At 46.5% G+C, this 16,843-nt stretch overlaps 1 protein-coding gene across 3 annotated transcripts in view; it reads right to left on the bottom strand.

The window, feature by feature from the left end:
- Nucleotides 1-16,843, bottom strand: part of smg5 (SMG5 nonsense mediated mRNA decay factor) — an 83,577-nt gene that overhangs the window by 6,152 nt on the left and 60,582 nt on the right. Inside the window, exons 17-22 of one of the 3 annotated variants that reach the window (XR_011889762.1) lie at nt 14,265-14,324; nt 12,243-12,402; nt 11,774-11,864; nt 10,823-10,897; nt 9,276-9,414; nt 4,830-5,066 (exon numbers count right to left, since the gene is read on the bottom strand). Coding sequence is in view for 2 of the 3 variants with exons in the window: in XM_072283619.1 (XP_072139720.1) it covers nt 9,276-9,414; nt 10,823-10,897; nt 11,774-11,864; nt 12,243-12,402; nt 14,265-14,324 (525 nt within the window). In the remaining variant the exon portion in view is untranslated. Of the gene's footprint in view, nt 1-4,829; nt 5,067-9,275; nt 9,415-10,822; nt 10,898-11,773; nt 11,865-12,242; nt 12,403-14,264; nt 14,325-16,843 lie in introns of those variants that run through there. The other 2 variants (XM_072283619.1, XM_072283633.1) reach the window with 2 other exon arrangements.

Here is a 16,843-nt window from a genome sequence, read left to right as displayed (position 1 = left end):
TGACATCATTACAGCTCATGGTGTCAGAGTTCAGAGTTCAATTCTAGCATCCTTCGTAAGGAATCTCTTTACGTCCTCCCTGTGGAATGCGTGGGTTTTTCCCCAGGTGCTCTAGTTTCCTCCCACAGTCCAAAGTAAACTGTCCAGTGATTAGGTTAGGGTTAAGTCGGGATTGCTGGGGCAGCAGGGCTCGAAGGGCTGTGAGGGCCAACTCTGCACTGTACCCTTGAATTCCAAAGATGAACGGCTTAGGGTTGGTAAGCTGAGACCGAGCTGCTGCTTTGAAAATTGTGCATTGTCACAATTTCAGTAAAGCAGCCTGAGACCTACTGTGTAATCGCACTGTACAGATGCAACTGCCAGAGCTGTAGCTCTTTAATGAAGTCTCCATTTAACATGGGAAGCAGTTTCTTTGTGTATCAGACTATAAGAGGCATTGATTGAATGGACAGCCAGCACCTTTTTCCCCAGAGCATCGATGTCCAATACAAAACGGGCTTGTTTCAGTGCCTCTGAAGTTCACTCAGTGGAAGACCAAGCTAGACCAGGACAATGTCCCACGCACCATCACCTTCAGGCCGTGCCATTCATGGTCTTTTTCGTTTGGCTGTATTCATTTATGGTTGGGTGATAATTAAACCTGAACCTTTAAGGTGAGTGGAGGAAAGTAGAGGGGAGGGATGTCAGAGATTATTTTCTAACACAGAATGGCAGGTGGATGGAATGCACTGCCAGGGGTTGGTGGTGGAGGCAGATACATTCAGGACATTAATAATTTTTATTTAGAGAAGGGATTTCCTACCTTTTTTTATGCCATGACCCTTATCATTAACCGAGGAGTCCATGAACCCCAGGTTGGGAATCCCTGGTTTAGAGATACAGCTGGTAACAGGCCCTTCTGACCCGCACAGCCCATTACCCCCATGTGACCAACGACCCTACTAATCTGTGCATCTCTGGAATGTGCGAGGAAATCAGAGGACATGGAGGAAACCTACGCGATCACAGGGAGATCATACAAACTTCGTACTGACAACAGTGGGAATTGTACCAAGACATGAAATTCTGCAGATCCTGGAAATCTTAAGCAACACACACAAACTGCTGGAGGAACTCAGCAAGTCATACAGCATCTATGGACTTTCATCTGGAATGGAAAGGATAGGGGTAGAACTCAGAATAAGAAGGCAGGGGGAAAGGAAGGAGGCTGGCTGGTGAGGGGAGAAGTGGGTAGACATTTAAGACTTAGATAGGAAAGGGTTATATTGATATGATAGAGTCATAGAACACTAATCACAGAAATAGGCTCTTCAGCCCAGCCAAAGTATTAATCTGCCAAGTCCCATCAATCTGCACCCGGACCACACACCTCCATACCCCCCCCCCCCCATTTACCTATTCATATTTCTCTTAAATGTTGAAATCTACCCCACAATTTGTGCTGGCAGCTCATTCCACACTCTCACATTCTTAGTGAAGCTCTCTTCTCATGTTCCCCTTAAACATTTCACCTTTCACGCTTAACCCATGACCTCTAGTTCTAGTCTCACCCAACCTCAGCAGAAAAAGCCTGCTTGCATTTTCACTACCTACGTATATCCCTCATAATTTTGTATACCTTATCAAATCTCCCTCAATCTTCTACATTCGATGGAATAAAGTCCTAATCTGTTCAATCTTTCCATATAACTCAGGTCCTCAAGTCCCAGCAACATGCTTGTAAATTTTCTTTGCACTCTTTCAATCTTATTTACACCTTTCCTGTAGGTCGGTGACCAAAATTGCACATAATACTCCAAATTAAGATTCACCAGCATCTTATAGAATTTCAACATAACATGTCAATTCCTGCTCTCAATACACTGATTCATGAAGGCCACTTTCTTTATGACCCTATCTACTTGTAACGTCACTTTCAATGAATTAGGGATTTGTACTCCCAGATCCCTTTGTTCTACTGCACTCCCCTATGCCCTACTGCTCACTATGCAAGTCCTACCCTGGTTGGTCCTCCCAGAGTGCAACACCTCACATTTGTCTTGAGGGAGTGTTGGCAAAAATCGACACAAGTGTAATTACTTCTTACACCTTATTCTACTTGCTAACAAATGGCGTTGTACACAAGAGAAAAACCCATCCCCAAAACGTAATAATGTAGAATGTAACACATAACGTACACGGCAAACTTAACCCTCAACAGTCTGGGTGAATTCTGCCTAATGAAATTAAGGAGGCCCTACACACGCTCCACCCATAACCCCCCCGGCAGAATTCACCCTAGCAGACAAAATCAAATGAGCAGGAGCCCCACAAAACTCAGCCAAACCTAATCCTTTTCACTGGCAGGTGCCAGGGAGGAAGAACAATCAATGTCAGGAGCTCTGGAGGTGGGAGGCCAGCCCCTCAATGGGGGCTGTACCACTTCCGCTGGACAGTCCAGGTCCAAACGGGCAGGCTCAAGACACTCCACAGAAACGCTGTCCACGAAGCGGCTCGTTTCATGCGCGCTCTCTACGAGGCCCTTAAGGGCAAAGCGGCCAAGCAAGTCATGGACTGAATGGAGGAAAGGTCCAAGGTGTTCTCAGACTCTAATCAAGCATTGTCTAATGCAATGCTGCTGGTGCACCGCCTCTCAGACGAGCTGATCACTCTTACCACGGATGTGTCGGATTGCGCGGTTGGCGCGGTGCGTGAGCAGTTGGGTCAACAGCTTTTGGCAGCCTCTCGCCCTTTTTAGCCGTCAGCTTCGCCCCTGTGAGCGCAAGTACTGCACGTTCAACGGTGAGCTTCTCAGCCTGTACTTGGCAGTGTAACATTTTAACTTTCTCCTAGAGAGCCGTCCATTTATGACTTTTGTCGATCATAAGTCCCTCACATTCACCATGACTGAGGTCTCTGAACCTTGGCCTGCTCAACAGCAGTGCCATCTTTCTTTTATTTCAGAGTTCACCACGGACGTTCAGCATGTAGTAGGGAAGCATAACTTGGTGGCTGACTGCCTTTTCCGGTCCTTCACTGGTGCTGTCCATTTGGGTGTGGACCAGGTTTCGGACCCGAGCGTGCAGGCATTGCGTTCGGCAGACACAGGGTTGAAATTGGTGAACGTTGCTTTCAGTGACAGCAGTGTTTCATTACTGTCTGATGCGTCGATGGGGCAACCCAGGCCGAGTGTGCCAGCGAGCTGGCGGCAGTGCGTTTTCAATGCGGTCCACAGGCTTTCTCACCTGAGCCAGAGCGTATCGCAGAAACTGGTGAAAGAAAAGTTTGTGTGGTATGGGCTTAAGAAGGACGTCAGGGACTGGGCTAGTGTTTGTTTGATGTGCCCACGCGCAAAGGTGCATCAACACACCAAGACTCCATTGGCTCCTATCGCAGTCCCTGAGCGGTGTTTCGACCACGTGATTGTGAATTTGGTTGGCCTGTTGTCCCCGGTGTCGCATACACAAGAAAAACCCTGCCCCCAAAATGTAATAACATACAATGCAACACGTAACGTACATGGCAAACTTAACCCTTCACAGTCTAGGTGAATTCTGCCTAATGAGATTACAGGGTCCTGACAGTCTGCATTAAATCCCATCTGCCCATTTCACCAGGAGGTCAAAATCAAATCTTCTTTGCTGTGCACCACACCTCCAAACTTGGTGTCATCCACAAATCTGCTGATCCAGTTTACCACATTATCATCCAGATCACTGATATGGATGACAAACAACAACTTACCCAGCACTGAACACTGAGGCACACCACTAGTCACATGCCTCCAGTTAGAGAGGCAACCATCCATAACCTCTCTTTGGCTTCTTCCAAAAAAGCCAATGTCCAATCCAATTTACTAACTCATCTTGAATGCCGAGCAACTAAACCTTGGCCAACCTCCCATGCGGGATCTTGTCAAGGGCTTTGCTGAAATCCATATTTACAATATTCACTGCTTTGTTTTCATCAGCTTTCCCAGTAACTTCCTCAGAAAGCTCACAGATTGGTTTGACATGACTTACCTTGCACAAAGCCACCTTGACTATCCCTACCTAATCAGTCCCTGTCTATAGATTCAGTCCCCCACAATACCTTCCAATAGCTTTCCCACTACTGATGTATAATTTTCTGGCTTACTCTTAGAACCTCCCTTAAACAACAGAACATTAGCTATCCTCCGACCCTCTGGCACCTCATCCGTGGCTAACGACGATTTAAATATCTCTGCTATGGCCCCTGCAATTTCTGCACTTGCCTTTCACAGGGTCTGAAGAAACAAACTGTCAGGCCCTAGGGATTTATCCACCCTAATTTGCCTCAAGATAGCAAAAACCTCCTCCTCTATAATCTGTACAGGGTCCATGATCTCGCTGCTGCATTAACTCACGTTTATAGACTTCTTCCATCTCCCGAATAAATACAGGTACAAAACAATTCGATTTAAGATCTCGCCATCTCTTTCGGCACCACGCAGAGGACCAATTTTGTCCCTGGCTATGCCTTCGTTCTTAATATATCCATAAAAGTCCTTAGGATTCTCCTTCATATCAACAGAGCAATCTAATGTCTTCCTATAGCCCTCCTGATATTGGAGTAGGTTAGAAGGTCAGTAGAACATTAAGGACCAAAGGGCCTGTAATGTTCAATGCTTCCACATCTGCTGCCGTCTTCTGCAGGAAGATGAGCAACTGAACTGGCCTGCATACGAGCCCCTTCCATTCTGCTACCCATGTGTTAACAGGACTGGTGCACTCTATGCTTGTAAAATCCCCTGTCAACACGCGTTAACTACGTATCTGCATCAGTAAGGTACTGATGAAACCATACCGACATGCACCATGAAAACCTACATCAGCAATGCCAACAAAGGAGCTCACAGGATTGTATAACTGAATGGTAAAAGTGAGAATGGCTCTATAGGGGATATCAGATCCAACAGGTGAACCGACAAGGTGCTGGAGGAACTCAGCAAGTCAGGCAGCATTCATGGAGGCGAATAAACAGTCAACTTTTCAGGCTGAGACCCTTCGTAAACATCGACTGGCCATTTCCCTCTATAGACAGTGTTGGCCAGAAGGAACTGCAATCTACAAATAGGAATGAAGAAAGGAAGGACATTAGCCGGGAGGATGTGGAATCGATATGGGTAGAGCTGCATAACACTAAGGGGCAGAAAACGCCGATGGGAGTCGTGTACAGGCCACCTAACAGTAGTAGTGAGGTTGGGGATGGTGTTAAACAGGAAATTAGAAATGTGTGCAATAAAGGAACAGCAGTTATAATGGGTGACTTCAATCTACATATAGATTGGGTGAACCAAATTAGTAAAGGTGCTGAGGAAGAGGATTTCTTGGAATGTATGCGGGATGGTTTTCTGAACCAACATGCCGAGGAACCAACTAGAGAGCAGGCTATTCTAGACTGGGTATTGAGCAATGAGGAAGGGTTAATTAGCAATCTTGTCGTGAGAGGCCCCTTGGGTAAGAGTGACCATAATATGGTGGAATTCTTCATTAAGATGGAGAGTGACTTAGTTAATTCAGAAACAAAGGTTCTGAACTAAAGAAGGGTAACTTTGAAGGTATGAGACGTGAATTAGCTAAGAGACTGGCAAATGACACTTAAAGGGCTGACGGTGGATATGCAATGGCAAGCATTTAAAGATCGCATGGATGAACTACAACAATTGTTCATCCCAGTTTGGCAAAAGAATAAATCAAGGAAGGTAGTGCACCCGTGGCTGACAAGGGAAATTAGGGATAGTATCAATTCCAAAGAAGAAGCATACAAATTAGCCAGAAAAAGTGGCTCACCTGAGGACTGGGAGAAATTCAGAGTCCAGCAGATGAGGACAAAGGGCTTAATTAGGAAGGGGAAAAAAGATTATGAGAGAAAACTGGCAGGGAACATAAAAACTGACTGTAAAAGCTTTTACAGATACGTGAAAAGAAAAAGATTGGTTAAGACAAATGTAGGTCCCCTACAGACAGAAACAGGTGAATTGATTATGGGGAGCAAGGACATGGCAGACCAATTGAATAACTACTTTGGTTCTGTCTTCACTAAGGAGGACATAAATAATCTTCCGGAAATAGTAGGGGACAGAGGGTCCAGTGAGATGGAGGAACTGAGGGAAATACATGTTAGTAGGGAAGTGGTGTTAGGTAAATTGAAGGGATTAAAGGCAGATAAATCCCCAGGGCCAGATGGTCTGCATCCCAGAGTGCTTAAGGAAGTAGCCCAAGAAATAGTGGATGCATTAGTGATAAATTTTCAAAACTCTTTAGATTCTGGACTAGTTCCTGAGGACTGGAGGGTAGCTAATGTAACCCCACTTTTTAAAAAAGGAGGGAGAGAGAAACCGGAGAATTATAGACTGGTTAGCCTAACGTCGGTGGTGGGGAAAATGCTACAGTCAGTTATCAAAGATGTGATAACAGCACATTTGGAAAGCGGTGAAATCATCAGACAAAGTCAGCATGAATTTGTGAAAGGAAAATCATGTCTGACGAATCTCATACAATTTTTTGAGGATGTAACTAGTAGAGTGGATAGGGGAGAACCAGTGGATGTGGTATATTTGGATTTTCAGAAGACTTTTGACAAGGTCCCACACAGGAGATTAGTGTGCAAACTTAAAGCACACGGTATTGGGGGTAAGGTATTGATGTGGATAGAGAATTGGTTGGCAGACAGGAAGCAAAAAGTGGGAATAAACAGGACCTTTTCAGAATGGCAGGCAGTGACTAGTGGGGTACCGCAAGGCTCAGTGCTGGGACCCCAGTTGTTTACAATATATATTAATGACTTGGATGAGGGAATTAAATGCAGCATCTCCAAGTCTGCGGATGAGACGAAGCTGGACGGCAGAGTTAGCTGTGAGGAGGATGCTAAGAGGATGCAGGGTGACTTGGATAGGTTAGGTGAGTGGGCAAATTCATGGCAGATGCAATTTCATGTGGATAAATGTGAGGTTATCCACTTTGGTGGGAAAAACAGGAAAACAGATTATTATCTGAATGGTGGCCGATTAGGAAAAGGGGAGGTGCAACGAGACCTGGGTGTCATTATACACTAGTCATTGAAAGTGGGCATGCAGGTACATCAGGCGGTGAAAAAGGCGAATGGTATGCTGGCATTCATAGCAAGAGGATTCGAGTACAGGAGCAGGGAGGTACTACTGCAGTTGTACAAGGCCTTGGTGAGACCACACCTGGAGTATTGTTGCAGATTTGGTCCCCTAATCTGAGGAACGACATCCTTGCCATAGAGGGAGTACAAAGAAGGTTCACCAGATTGATTCCTGGGATGGCAGGACTTTCATATGATGAAAGACTGGATCGACTAGGCTTATACTCGTTGGAATTTAGAAGATTGAGGGGGGATCTGATTGAAACGTATAAAATTCTAAAGGGATTGGACAGGCTAGATGCAGGAAGATTGTTCCCGATGTTGGGGAAGTCCAGAACGAGAGGTCACAGTTTGAGGATAAAGGGGAAGCCTTTTAGGACCGAGATGAGGAAAAACTTCTTCACACAGAGAGTGGTGAATCTGTGGAATTCTCTGCCACAGGAAACAGTTGAGGCTAGTTCATTGGCTATATTTAAGAGGGAGTTAGATATGGCCCTTGTGGCTAAAGGGATCAGGGGGTATGGAGGGATGGCTGGTACAGGGTTCTGAGTTGGATGATCAGCCATGATCATACTGAATAGCAGTGCAGGCTCAAAGGGCCAAATGGCCTACTCCTGCACCTATTTTCTATGTTTCTATGTAGTTAAAACAGACAAAGCTGAAGTCTTTGTTGTTGCCAAGTGGTTGCAGGATCGGAGGCAGTCATTTTGTCAGACTGACCTTGCAGCTGCTATTTTGTGAACTGGCTCTTGGTCAGGGATAGCTTAATCAAAGCAAGTGAATGTGGAAACAATAAGTTTTCTGCTCATAATCTACTAAACCTGAGACCAATTTGAGAAAAGAAGCTGTTTTTTATGTAAAGTCGCAGGCGTGTAATCACAGCCTGTGATCTGGTCACCTGGGCCCAGTGTTTGGCTGATCTAGCTGAACTGGTTTGAACCAGTCTGAGTTGGAAAAAACAAAAGAAATCACCTCAGGATCAGATTTAATATCACCGGCATATGGCGTGAAATTTGTTAACTTTACAGCAGCAGTACAATAAAATACACCTTAAATAAATAGAGGGAAACAATGGGTGATATTAAGTACATATACATCTATTTAATAGTTAAGTTAAAATAAGTAGAAATTAAAAGTAGTGAGTTCAAAATCCATTTAGGAATCGGATGGCAGCGGGGAAGAAGCTGTTCCTGAATCACTGAGTATGTGCCATCAGGCTTCTGTACCTCCTTCCCAACAGTAACAGTGTGAAGAGGGTATGTACTGGGTGGTGGGGATCCTGAATGATGAAAGCCACCTTCTGAGAACATAGAGCTGACTAATTTTACAAGTTTCTGCAACGTATTTTGATCTTGTGCAGTGGCCCCCACTGTACTAGACAATGACACCTTGGGCAACACACACAAAATTTTTGAGGAAATCAGCAAGGCAAGGAGCATCTATAGAAATGAATAAACATTCAATGTTTCGGGCCGAGACCCTTCGGCAGGATTGTTCATTCATTTCTATAGATGCTGCCTGACTTGCCGAGTTCCTCCAGCATTTTGTGTGTGTTTCTTTGAATTTCCAACATCTGCAGAATCTTGCGTTTAGAAATTACATAGGGCACAAGACTGGGCGAAAGAGCCTTAAAGCAGTGGTGCTTGTAGCCTTGGGCCAAATCCAGTAACATGGGTCAGTTTGATGACCTTAAGCCTGAGTAGGAAACCTGAGTAGGGGAACATCACACAGAGCCCAGTTTCAACTAACAGACTCAGGAGCCGAAGGGATCGTTTCTGCACTTTATCTTGCTGTGACTTCCACTATCTACAATCCAAAGAGATTCTAAGTACGTGGACCCAATGCAAGCAAGAGAGCTTAGTGTAGACGGGCAAAGAAAGGGTCAGCCTGGATGTGGTGGGCCGAAGGGCCAGCTCCTGTACGAACCTAGCACTTTGCTCTTTACATAAACCACCCTAGAGGGCGAGGAGCTGTTCAGTTCCTGGAATCTCTGCCAGCAGACAGCGAGTTCACAACAGACCAATGTCACCCACGCTCTGCCGCAAACCTCCACAAGTAAAACACACACACCTCATTCACTGACCCATCCAGCCACCCCTATATCAGCAGCGCAAGGGGGGTGAGGCGAGAGAGGAGGAGTGTGACAAGTGCAAATACAAGGTTACCTGCACATTGCTGGAGAGCGATCCGGGATCATCCGGTGAGAATTCCGTCAAGATGGTGACCATTCCTGCCACCTCTTCCTCACCACTGCCCTGAGACACCGTCAACTGTTTGCAGCTGTCCAGGATTTTATACAGGTGCCTGCAAGAGAAGATGCTTTACTGGACAAGCTGTGATACTCTGCTCACTGGCTTGGTGCAAGGCTTTTCGGTGGCAGTGACTGTAGTTCATTCCCACTGAGTTTGTACATTGACCACAAGGGTTTCCTGCAGGTGCTCCAGGTTCCTCCCACTTTACAAAGATGTACAAATTGGGTTGTGGGCATACTATATTGGCGCCAGAAGCACAGAGACACTTGTGGACACATCCTCAGTGTTGGTCATTGATGTAAACAACACACTTCACCATATGTTTCGATGTACCTATGATGAATAAAGCATACAAAGCTTACCTTCCTCAAAAAAAAAGGGAATTGGTAGAATTTGGAGTGGGTTGATAAGAACATGGGGAGTATTTGAAAATAGCATTAATGTGGAGTTACTTATAAATGGGCGGTTGTAGGTTGGGTAACTGTGGGTGGGTTAAGGACCACATTCAGGGATGCATGACTGTGTGACTCTAAGACTCTGCACTCTGCTGGGAGACAGTGGATGTCCCAGCTGGGATTCTGGGACAGGTAATGTACACAGCTCGCTAGACGGCCCTAACAACGGCAGTCTCCAGGACTGAATCTGACTGCAGTGACTCTAACAGACATCACAGAAGGCTCAAGCCCAGTAGCAAGACAGTTACATGGTGAACTCTCCCTATCACACTCCTTGCCCAACCACATTCCACTGCAGCTTCGCTCATAACTGGCATTGGTGGGTTCAGGAGTTTCATGACAACGATTGCAAGGATGAAAATACTAACATGTGAGCCACATTGGATGGCTTTGGGTGTGTAGTTATTGGAGATTTGAAGAAAGATGAGGGGAACTCATTGAAATCTATTGAATATTAAAAGGCCTGGATAGAGTGGACATTGGGAAGATGTTTCCTATAGTGTTTGAGTCTATGACCAGAGGGTACAGCCACAGAGTAGAAAGATATCAATTTCTTTAGCCAGAGGGTGGTGAATCTGTGAAATTTATTGCCACAGAAGGCTGGAGTCCAAATCATCGGGTTTATTTAACGCAGAGGTCAGTAAGGGCGTCAAAGGCTATGATGTGAAGGCAGAAGATAGGATTGAGGGGGATAATAAATCAGCCTTCCACATTCCAAAGATGTACGGGTTAGGGTTAGTGAGCTGTGGGCATGCTACGTTGGTGCCTGAAACATGGCGACACTTGCAGGCTGCCGCCAGCACATCCTCACACCGTGATGGTCCGACTCCCGGACTCCATTGGCACAACCAGGCTGGTCAAATGGGACAGGGAGCCAGCTTTGTGTGGAAACTGGTCCCCTGCCAACTGCGGCGGGGTCTCCCCTGCAGGAGGTGGGAGTGGTGACCTGCTGCCCCTTGTGGTCTGGGGAGGCAAGGACTGAGAACTCATTCGGCAGGGCCTTACCACGCATCCAGATCCTGCCTCTTCAGCTTGTGCCTATCCGCAGTCCTGCCACTCTCCCGCTGGCAACGGATGTAACTGTGACACAAATCCAGACAAAAGGTGTCAATACCTCGGCTCACGTGTTCGAAAATCATTGACACCACCTTTTCCTGCCCATAGAAGGCAATCATTTATCCCATTCTACCTTACTCCACCCAATATCACAATGGGAAAGTGGACACAGAAAACTCTGACTTGACCGCAGAAATGGACACGGTAAAGTCTTGGCTACAGAAGGGTCTTGGCCCTGCCACCCTCCCACTGGCAGCAGACGTAACTACGACAGACACCCAGACAAAGGCGTCAACGTGCATTCAAAAATTATCTTCTAACAAAACTTTTCTTCTGCCCACAGAAGACAATTCTGACTCCCACCTCTATAATGAGAAATGGCAGTAAGGTCTCACTAAAGCTGCAGGTGCTGCTTTAGTACAATGGTTAGCTTTCCAGTCACAGCATCGCTCCAAAACTGTCAAATCATTTGCAGGGAGAAGTATCTAAAAATGAACTACTTCAAGTAATAAATCACAGCTTTAAACCCTGATCTGATTACTGCTGCTCCCAAGAAGTCACTGGGGCGTGACTTTGAGGTGAGAGGTACAAATCACAACACACAAGATGCTGGAGGAACTCAGCAACATCTGTGGAGAGGAATAGACAGTCAACGTTTCAGGCTGAGACCCTTCATCAGGACATGGAAAGGAAGAAAGTGGGAGGGGAGGGAATGGAAATACAAGCTCGCAGGTGAAAGGTGAGACCAGGTGAGGAGGGTAGGTAGGTGGGAGGAGATGAAGTGAGAAGCTGGGTCCTGTTCAGTAGAGTTTCTGTGTCGAGGGAGAAGGGTAGGAGGACCCCTGACTAACACTGCACATCCCACCCCAGTTCCTATCCACCCATGAAACGGTTCCCTACCGGTTTCCCTTCTTGAACTCAGATTCCAGGAATCGGATGGCATCGCGCGCTCCTGAATTTTCTTTCTTCAGGAAATCCAATCCATCGATCACTGTAGAAAGGACAAGAGGACAACAGTGAAGGTCACCCGTTCTCTGAACTCAATGGATCCACCATGTCAGTAACACCCCAGCACATGGAATACACAGAGTGAAGCTCCTTTCACACGTCCCACCACACACTCCCGGGGTCAGGCATGGAATGAAGGTCCCTCTACACCGTCCCATCACACACTCCCAAGGTCAGTCCCAGAGTGAAGCTCCCTCTGCATCATCCCCTTACACACCTCTGGGGTCAGACACAGAATGCAGGGCCCTTTACAACACCATCCCATTAAACACTCCCGGGATCAGATGCAGAGTGAAGCTCCGAAATGAGGCTCTCTCTGCATCCTGCTATCAGACACACCCAGGGTCAGACGCAAGCCCACCTGTGCGGGGGATGATGATGATGAACCGGCTGCTGTTTGCCAGCTGCCTGATGTTGGCCAGCTGCTGGCAGATGGCCTGTGTGTTGGGGATCAGGTATGGAGACATCGTGGACTGGCCCTTTGGCTGCTGCAGGCTTCCCTCCAACTGAGACACTTCCAGCTGAAGCGGATGGTGGGGGGGGCATGGAAAACAGACACAGGGAAAAGGGTCGAAGGCAAGGTTAGGGGGAAAATACAGGACATGGAGAGGGAAGAGCAGCAAGGAGGAAAAAAAAGTTAACAAGTTATTAAGGTGTCCTCTACTTTTGCCGTCCAAGAGAGTTCAGCCTTAAAACACAAACTCAGTTCGTCTTTCCACAGATGCTGCCCGACTGGTTGAACGTCTCCAGCATTTGCTGTGTTCCACCCAGGTATCTATACTTGTGCAATCTTGCTGTGCACAAACCAGCTCACAGATAACCCACTGTAAACCAAGGACGTGTCCACAGGGGCCCAAAGGTCATGAAGCATCCTCTGAGCAGGGACAATCCACTCCCATCTTCGTGTATAAAGAGTGTTTGATGGCTCTGGGACCGCACTCGGAGTTCACAAGAATGAGCAGGATCTCATTGAAACCTATCGAATCTTGAAAGGCCTAGATAGAGTGAACATGGAGAGAATGTTTCCTATAGTGTGCGGGTCAAAGACCAGAGGGCATAGCCTCAGAATAGGACACGCTGTTAGAACAGAGATGAAGAGGAACTTCTTTACCCAGAAGCTGCTGTAAATCCCTGGAATTCATTGCCAGAAATGTTGTTTTATTCTGAGGCTGTGCGTTCTGATCTTAGACTCACTCCCACTATTGGATACGTCCTCTCCATATTCACTCTATCTAGGCCTTTCAATATTCGATAGGTTTTAAAGAGATCTCCCTTTATTCTTCTAAACTCCAGCAACCATTGGCCCAGAGCCATCAAATGCAGCTCATACATTAACACTTTCATTCCCAGGATCTTTCTCATAAACCTCTTCTACATGCTCTCCAATGCCAGCACATCCTTTCTTATATGTACACGGAGGCCAAAGCTGCTCACAACACCCTTTGCCGTCGCGCCAATGCCTTATAAAGCCTCAGCATTACATCCTCGCTCTTACATCCTAGCCCTCCCAAAACGAATGCTAGCATTGTATTTGCCTTCCTTACACTGACTCAACCTGCGAGTTAACCTTTCGGAAATCCTCCACAAGGACTCCCAAGTTCTCAAGGTACCAGCACAAGCTGCAGGAGAAACTCAGCAAGTCAGACAGCAGCTGGAGGGCAACAAACAGTGAATATTTTGGATGGAAAATTCCAATGTCCATCCCTCCCTCCTCACCCCCTACAACCTGCTGAGCTATCCAGCAGCCAGTGCATTGCTCCAGGAGCAACACTCAGTGACTCAGAGCTGAAGGGCGACTGACGGATTTGGGTGCGAGGTACAGTACACAGTCCTTGACTGCTCTCTGCTGGCCAACACACAGCACTGCAGTCGGCGGTACTAGCACTGGAGTGGGTCCAGAGGAGATTTATGGGAAAGATCCCAGATACAAAAGGATTAACGTAAGAGGGCCAGTACTCACTGGAGTTTAGAACAATGAGGGGAGATCTCATTGAAACCTATCTAATATTAAAAAGACCTACATAGAATGGCTGTGCAGAGGATGTTTCCAATGGTGGGAAAGTCTAGGACTAGAGGACATCCCTTTAGAACAGAATGAAGGGGAATTTCTTTAACCAGAGGGTTGTGAATCTGTGCAATTCATTGTCAGACAGCTGTGGAGGGCAAATCACTGGGTATATTTAAAGCAGGGAGTAATACCTTCTTAATCAGTAAGAGCATCAAGTTTACAGGGAGAAGGCAGGAGAGGAATAATAAATCAGCCATGATGGAATGGTATAGCACAGTTGATGGGCCAAGTGGCCTAATTCTGTTCCCATATCTTAAGGATCTTGTGATTTATCTGCTTCACACCATCACCCTGGGCAGCAAAACCCTCACTTACCTGGAGACGGAGTTGAGCCATGTCCCTCATCAGACGATTCCTACGAGCCTCTTCCTCGGCCTAGGGTTCAATGCACACAAAGGCAAATCACTCTGCCTGTCAGTGCAGCATTGGGCAGCTTGCAGCGGGGAGCACGGCGCTACGTATAACGGAACGGGGTGGCGGGGCGGTGTTCAGGGCAGCGGCTATGATTACAGCCGCAGGTTGTACATTACCACTCGAAACTGGACTTGCAGTGGGTAAGACGGTGTTGCGTACAACATGAAGCTTGCAGCAGGGAGTGCGGCACTATGTACAACAGGACAGGTACAGCATACTGGACATTGACTGTTACTACAGCATCAGGCAGCGCCTCATTCAGCAAAACTATTCTAAGGGTAAGATGACACAACTGTGGCTAACAAGAGAAGTCAAAGCCAACATAAAAGCTAAAGAGGGAATATAATAGAGCAAAAATTAGTAGGAAGTTAGTGGAATGGGAAGCTTTTAGAAACCAATAGAAGAAATCTTAAAAAGTTATTAAGGAAAAGATGGAATACAAAAGTAAGCTAGCCAATAATATTAAAGAGGATACCAAAAGTTTCTTCAGATACATGAAGTGTAAAAGAGAGGCAAGAGTGGACATCGGACTGCTGGAAAACAATGCTGGAGATGTAGTAAAATTACATACAAGAGAAAACCTGCAGATGCTGGAAATACAAAGCACAATGCTGGAGCAACTCAGCAGACCAGGCCGGATCTAATGAAAGGAATAAGCATTCAATGTTTTGGGCCAAGACCCTTCATCAGGACTGGAAAAAAAAGATGAGAAGTCAGATTAAGAAGGTGGAGGGAGGGAAGGAAGAGATACAAGGTGGTAGGTGATAGCTGAAACCAGGAGAGGGGGAGCTGGGTGAATTCAAGAACTGGGAAGTTGATTGGTAAAAGAAAAATAGGGCTGGAGGAGGGGGAATCTGACAGAAGAGGGTAGAAGACCATACAAGAAAAGGAAGGAGGAGAAGCACGAAAGAAGGAGTGATGTGTGAGGAAGGAGGTGTGGCACTCGTTCTGCTTGCAAGCATGTCACCCTCATTCCCATCACTTCCATTTTGTATAAGTCTGCCCTCACCCCATCTTCCCACCACAGCACCAGGGATAGGGTTCCTCTTGTCCTCACCTACCATCCATTAGCCTCCATGTCCAACACAATTTTCTGTGACTTCCGCATCTCCAACAAGAGCCCACCATTAAGGCATTCTTCTGCAGAGTTTGCTCCCTACGTGACTCCCTTGTCCATTCGTCCCTCCTCACTGACCTCCCTCCTGGTATTTAGCCTTGCAAGCGGAACAAGTGCCACATCTGCCCCCACACCTTCCTGCACAACCACTCAGGGCCCCAAACAGTCCTTCCATGTGAGGCGACATTTCACCTCAGTCTGTTGGGGTCATGTACTGTATCTGGTGCTCCCTGTGTGGCCTCTTATACATCGGTGAGACCCAACATAGACTGGGAGACCACTTTGCTGAGCACTTACGCTCCATCCACCAGAAAAATTGGGATCTCCTCGTAGCCACCCATTTCAATTCTACTGCCTATTGCAACATGTCATTTCATGACCTCCTCTACTGCTGCAATGAGGCCACACTCAGGTTGGAGGAGGAACACTTTATATTCTATCCTCCAACCTGATGGCATGAACATAGAATTCTTGAATTTCTCATAATTGCCCCCATCCCACCCCCACATTCCCCATTCCTGTTTTTCTCTCTCACCTTTTCCCTTACCTGCTGATCAACCACTCTGGTGTCCTCCTCCTTCCCTTTCTTCCATAATCTTCTACCCTCTCCTATCCAATTCCTCCTGCTCCAGCCCAATCAACTTGCCAGCTCTTTACTTCACCCCCTCCCCTCAGTTTCACCTATCACCTACCACCTTGTACTTCTTCCTCTCCTCCCCTCCCCTATCTTCTTACTCTAACTTCCCATCTTTTTTCCCCAGTCCTGAAGGGTCTTGGCCCGAAACGTCAGCTGTTTATTCCTTTCCATAGATGCAGCCTGGCCAAGAGAGGTAGCAATTGGGGAGAAGGAAATGGTGGAGGAACTGAATAAGTATTTAGCATCAGTCTTCACTGTGAGACACTAGCAGTAGGCTGGAAGTTCGAGAGTGTCCAGAGTCAGAAGTGTGTGATGTTGCTATTACTATAGAGAAGGTTTTTGGGAAACTGAGAGATCTGAAGCTAAATAGTCATGTGGGCCAGAACATCCACCAATGTGTACACCTCAGAGTTCTGAATGGAGTGGCTGAAGAGATCATGGACACAATAGAAATGATCTTTCAAGAATCAATAGATTCTGGGATGACTCAGGAACATGAGAAAATTGCAATGTCACTCCACTCTTCAAGAAGGGAGAGAAGCAGAAGAACGGAAATTATCGGGCAGTTACTCTGACATCAGTGGTTCAGAAGATGTTGGAGTCGATAGCGAAGGATGTGGTTTCCAGGTACTTGAAGGCTCATGATAACAGGCTGTAGTCAGCATGGTTTCCTCAAGGGAAAAGCTCGCCTGACAAATTTGTTGGAATTATTTGAAGAAATAACAA

The sequence above is a fragment of the Mobula birostris genome, chromosome 2 (genome assembly GCF_030028105.1).
Source record: "Mobula birostris isolate sMobBir1 chromosome 2, sMobBir1.hap1, whole genome shotgun sequence".
Lineage (NCBI taxonomy): Eukaryota > Metazoa > Chordata > Chondrichthyes > Myliobatiformes > Myliobatidae > Mobula > Mobula birostris.
This window is presented reverse-complemented; position numbering and strand designations above follow the sequence as displayed.